This window comes from Peromyscus maniculatus, chromosome 1 (genome assembly GCF_049852395.1).
Source record: "Peromyscus maniculatus bairdii isolate BWxNUB_F1_BW_parent chromosome 1, HU_Pman_BW_mat_3.1, whole genome shotgun sequence".
Lineage (NCBI taxonomy): Eukaryota > Metazoa > Chordata > Mammalia > Rodentia > Cricetidae > Peromyscus > Peromyscus maniculatus.
Genome location: NC_134852.1, coordinates 23,073,800 through 23,079,799, shown reverse-complemented (window position 1 = coordinate 23,079,799; position 6,000 = coordinate 23,073,800). Strand labels below are relative to the sequence as shown.

General features: G+C 35.0%; 1 protein-coding gene across 3 annotated transcripts in view; it reads left to right on the top strand.

The window, feature by feature from the left end:
* The first annotated feature begins 349 nt into the window (after window positions 1–349).
* Window positions 350–6,000, top strand: part of LOC102912232 (sulfotransferase 2A1-like) — a 36,018-nt gene continuing 30,367 nt past the window's right edge. Inside the window, exons 1-3 of one of the 3 annotated variants that reach the window (XM_042263022.2) lie at window positions 350–631; window positions 1,718–1,926; window positions 3,562–3,688. In XM_042263022.2, coding sequence (XP_042118956.1) covers window positions 499–631; window positions 1,718–1,926; window positions 3,562–3,688 — 469 coding nt within the window. In that variant the 5' untranslated portion in view covers window positions 350–498. The remainder of the gene's footprint in view (window positions 632–1,717; window positions 1,927–3,561; window positions 3,689–6,000) is intronic. The other 2 variants (XM_076571728.1, XM_006997179.4) reach the window with 2 other exon arrangements.

The following is a 6,000-nucleotide window of genomic DNA, read 5'->3' as shown; positions in this document are numbered from 1 at the left end:
AGGCAATGGAGGAGAAAAGAGAGGGTGAGGATCATATGGTACAGTGAAGGCACTATGAGTTTATCAAAAACAATCCCTACTTTTAAAAATTATTGTACAGGACAACATTTTTTTTCAGGACAGCATTTTTTATGATCTTTGTAATTTTTTGCCCATTTTAAACCATTCTGAAAGCTGAGTCTATTAGAAATTATTTTAAATTAAGCCCTATTTCTATGTCTAAATTCTTGTTTTTGAGTTTCTGGTTTGGGGTAATGACCTCAGGCTCAAAGTTCTCCAGAACAATCTCTGAATAAGTTCACAGTTGCTTAATACAGCAACCTTTGACTGGTTGCTGCAATCTATATTTCTTCCTACCAGCAGCTCATTTCAGAACAAACTTTGGGATGCGAATGATTTTTTTGCCTGCACTATAAGTTTTACCTCTCAGCATTTGCTTTAAGCTGAACAGGTGGCCAAGACTGGAATTTTCACAGCATCAAGAAAGAGTTCTTTGGGATGTCAGACTACATTTGGTTTGAAGGAATACCTTTCCCTGCTTTAGGATATGAAAAGAAAATACTTGAAGAAAGTCGTGATAAGTTTGTGATCAGAGATGAAGACACAGTCATACTGACTTACCCAAAGTCAGGTAAGAAACATCATTGAGAATGATTCTCTACTGTCTGTGGAAGGCTAGGGCTTTAATAGTCATTCATTAGGGTGGCGAATGGAATGCTTTACATATCTCATGTGTTCAGTGATTTGTGGTCATGAAGAGCTGTATCTGAGAGCGTTTCTACTCAGCGGAAGATCTCTAACCTAATCTGTATAGTCAGAGTGGCAGCTCAAGCACTACTACTGAACAATGACAATATTTCCTAAAGCAGATTCTGGCATTGGTTTGTCTCTGTAAGGAAGAGAGTGGAAGAGAGATAATGATGAGGATAAACATGAAATAGCATCAAGAGAAAAAGGCATGAATGTAAGAATATGTGGAGGAGGGGACAATGTCAGTTAGAAGAATTACCATGGACCTTCTCCAGGTAGAGGAAAGATTCTCAAAACTCAAGTAACCAAGAAAGGCTTCATGGTCATTTGGGGGAGGGGTATTGGTGGGTGGCTGAAGCAGTAAACATTGGTTAAATATTAGGTTGCTAACATCAAAGGGCAATAACATGGAAAATTCAAGGCCAATAAACTGCAGGAAAAGGATTCAAATTATAGTCCAAAGAATAAAGCTAGAGAAACACCCACAGACAAATGAGCATACACTCACAAATACAAGTGTGTATGGTGATTAGACACAAAGGAATTTATTTACAAAAGAGAAGCAGTACTCATATATACACTGTGGGATGGATGCATCTTAATGACATTGTATTAAATGAAAGGATCCCATCTAAAGGACAGATTCCATGACTGCATCCCTGACAAATATCTGTGATAGTTGAATTCACTGAACCAGGAAGTAGAATGCTGATGATTTAGGAAAAAAGGGGGATGTTCAATAGGCAGGTGGAGTTTACTGAGTAAAGATTCTTAGTTTTGTTAGGTGAAGCATTTTGAGTGTGCTGGAAGAATATATTTTGTATGTATACCATGCGAATATTGTGAATACCACTTGCCTTTGTGATTGAAAACAGCTGCAGTGTAAATTATATGGTTGTAAATTCTATTTAAAGCTTTTCACAAGTGCTCTTGAAATGAATGACAATAACTCTTGCTTCTTGTTCAGGAACTAACTGGCTGATTGAGACTGTCTGCTTGATTCAGACCAAGGGGAATCCCAAATGGATCCAATCTGTGCCCATCTGGGAACGCTCACCCTGGATAGAGACTCAAAACGGATATCCACTATTAATCAATAAGGAAGGACCACGACTCATGAGCTCCCACCTCCCTATTCATCTTTTCCCCAAGTCTTTCTTCAGTTCCAAAGCCAAGGTCAGTGTACAGTGGTTGAGAATACTTTGGCCAAATGCACATTTAACTTATTCTACCATGATGGGCCCTGGAGATCTGCCTGAAATGCACTCTGCGTAGATTTGGTGAGGAAAGCTGGTATTCTCAGACACTAGGTGATGCTAATGTGTCCCCTTCTCAGACTATATCAGAGTACTAGGATATCAACCATCTATCAGTGATCCTGGTCATATATATGAAAAAAATTGTATTATCACAGCATGGTATTTAGGGACTACACATACAGGTCAAGGTGAGTTCAAATTCTAGTGTACAGTGGATACTACTGTTTTGCTGTGATAAAAGTCAATTAGCTAATCTTGATTCTACATATAGCCCATGTCAAATGGATGAATCACCCAAGTAGAGTTGTTTATAGGGGAAGCAGCCTGACCAGGCACTAATGTTGTAATCTGGGAGATTGTTCAACAATCATGGCTTATCTGTATCCACTGTGTCTTGCTGTGTCTAGCTGTCCATTGAGATCAATTGTCACAGGAATCACTGACATCACTGAAAAAGGATCTCCAGATGGAATCAGAAACTTACAGGTTCTGACTTACCATAGCTTGTTGTTAATTAGAAAGATTTTTGGAAATCCCTCCACCTTAGAACCTATAAGTATTTATGCTTAAACCATAAAGACAAACATAGAAAATAATCTCTTTTGAAACTATCACAATGAAGTTGTAACCATTAAACTATGTATGTGTGTCTTATCTGGATTTAGGAAACTTGTGTCTGGAGAAATTAAGGTCTAAAAGATGAATTATATAATAATGTCAAAATGAGCATTGATACAAAATATTAATTTAATTTCCTTAAAATTATTTTTTAATTTATTTCTTCTATTTTTGAGATTATACTATAATTATATACATTATTCCCCCTTTCTCTTCCTCACTCCAGGCTTACTACTATACCACTATTTTCTCTCTTTCAAATTTATGTTCTTTTTTTATTACATCTGTGTATTTATCTACATATTTCTAAGAATCTTTGTACGATCTGCTCAGTAGGCACAATGTTACCTGTATGTATGTTTTCAGGGCTAAGAAATTGATATTGCATAACCAGTTGCTGTGCTTTTCCCAGGGGAAGTCTATTTCTCTCCATCTCAGCACTTTTTTATGAGCTCATGGGTTTTTGTATTCACCATTGTGGAGTGAAACACTAGCATTAAACTCTGCATCATGATTCTTTTTAGAGTTTTCTTCATAATTAAAGTTATAGAAACCAATTAGTTTGTCATTTTTCACATAGCTTTAGCACAGTATCAATTACTCTTTGTATATAAGATATTCTTTCACAGTGGATAGTTAGTCTTTCTCACAGTAAGCTATTGATCTTTACAAGTATTGAATCAATCTTGGCTTTTTTTTTTCAGTATTAGCAACCGTAGTCATTTTTCTGTTACACTTTTGTAAATCAAATAAAATTATAAAAGATTTTTATAAATATAGATATTTTGCACTTCTATTTACATTTCTTCCAAATAAAAATAACAAATGCTTTTAGAAACCTCATTGATATTCGATTAACATTTCATATGAACTATGACAGATATAAGGTGGTTTATACTATATTGACCTTCATTTGCATGTTTTTCCATTCAAGGCAATCTATGTCATCAGAAATCCCAGAGATGTTCTTGTGTCTGGTTATTTTTTCTGGTATAAGTCAAACCTTATTAAGAAGCCAGAGTCACTAACAACTTACTTTGAATGGTTCCTCAAAGGAAATGGTGAGTGTCCTGTTTAAATATAGGGGTTCAGGGAGGCTGAGATACATTTGTGAAGACAAGGTGTGATCTAGCTTAGGCTGGCCTGTCTTGAATTCTCTATACAGATAGGGATTGCCTTGAAGGTCTGTTCTTCCTCCATCTACCTCATGAGTTATAAGACAATAAGCAACCACTACCATGTTCTGTTTATTTAATGTTGAGGTTCAACTTCCAATGCCATTTTTGTTATCTATCTTGGTTACATCTTAGCCTTTCGTATATTTTGTAATTTTCTCTTGCCTCCAGCTTATCCCTCTAAACTCTACCAATCTCTTGATCTAAGGACCGTTACCATTATAAACCTAATTGTGAAGTCTTCCTGTTCTCACAAGCCACTGCCTAATGGCACAGCTACGGCTTGACCCATGGCATACCATCCTGTCAATATTTGGAGTATCTAGTTTTTCCAGTACTAATGAAGATGATATAGCTTGTGGTGAGCAGAACAGCAGTGATGGCAACATCACTAGGACCTATTCCCTCCCCGACATGCACAGTTAACCATATTGATTGTATGAGATGTGTATTTTTCTCAATCAGAAAATGATGCTTTACTCTGATACCACAATTGCCATTATTACATCAGTGGGCATATATTGTATGGATGGTTGAAGTATAGATATCAATGTCCATAGCTGAGTAATATTATTGACAAGAATCTCCCAAAAGTAGCCTACATAAAACCTTCAGTAACAATGAGAGCTACTCAGGAGAAAGATATATTTCAGTTCATTCTCAGTTTGTTTTCCTTATGTTCGGTGATATGACTATAAGGTTGCCTTTAGAAATAGGGTCTTACCAACTAGTTTTTGTGGGCAACTGACAACAGTGACAGTTGCCTAAACAATTGCCTCAGGTTCATTTCAGGCAACAACTCTTAGGGAGGTATCCCAATAATAGCAATGGAGTTTTCATTTTTAAACCAATAGCTTCTGGGAGCAGTAGTATCTGCTCATGAAAGCTGCCTTGATTTAAACTCTTTAATAAATTTTTAAATGAGCTTACAAACTAATGGCATTTTCTTATATTCTTGGTTTTGGTTAATTATATCCCTAATTTACCCACCCCATCTTTGCATCAACACAATCAGTCTTATATTCCCTTCCTTCATATTGATACCATATGTGTCCTGGTACCTCTCTCTCCTTAAGGTCTATTTTTTCTTGTTACTCTTCTAATGGATCCTTTCTGCCTTCCTCTCCTTTATATATACATCAAAGTAAACATGCTAAGAATTTGTCTAGGATCCAAGTATGACATAAAAGATTCAGTGTTTCTCTATCTTTGCTTGTGTTACCTCATTAAGTATATTTTCCAGTTCCAACTATTTTACTGAGAATTTTCTAATTTCATCTTTAGAGTTCAGTGAAAATTTTTTGTGTGTACATATCATAATTTCATCTATTTTCAATTGATTACCATCTAGGCTAAACCTGTTTTGTAGCTATTGTGAATAGAGCTGCAATAAGCACAAATGTTCAAGTACCTATGTGGTTGTATATACCAAAGTCTATAGTAGTCTATACCTACCTAGTTTGTATATATACCTAAGATTTGATCGCTGGATCATATGAAATTTCTGTTTAAAGCATTTGAATGCATACCATAGTCATTTAAATGATGGCTGTATAGTGTCCACTTACACCAGTGCTTTTAATTCCTGAATTTTTTTTCTGAAAATTAAAAAAAATAAAAACGAAATTTTATTATAAAGCAATTCACACATAAATAAAAACAGGATTTACCCAAATTATTGAGACTCTTGCATACATTTAGAATTGGTATCCAAAAGAGAAGCTGGGAAATTTCATATTAAATGTTATACTTTAAATATTGTTTATATTTCACTCAATATTTGACCACAAAACCCCCAAATCCATGAGAAATATAGAACTAGAAAAACATTAGCCTATTTTCTCTTTCAACAGTCCTGTCCATTATCTGCATCTACTCGTTTCTCATCCCTTTATACTTAAATTTTCTTCTCTTCTTAAACATTATCAATATACACTTCAAACATTTACTTGTTTTTTTTTATATTTTTGTCTTTGTTTTTGAGACAGGTTTTCTCTATGTTACAACTGTGGCATATATACTTTTTAATAAGAGTGGCCATTCTGACAAATAAGATGTAGTCCTAAATAGTTTTTAGTTTCTGTTTGTATTTCCTTGATGGATAATGATGATGAACACTTTGAAAATACATATGAAGCACTATCTTTCTTTTATGGTATACTTTTTAGTTCCATAGCACAGGTTTTGCTCCATTTTTT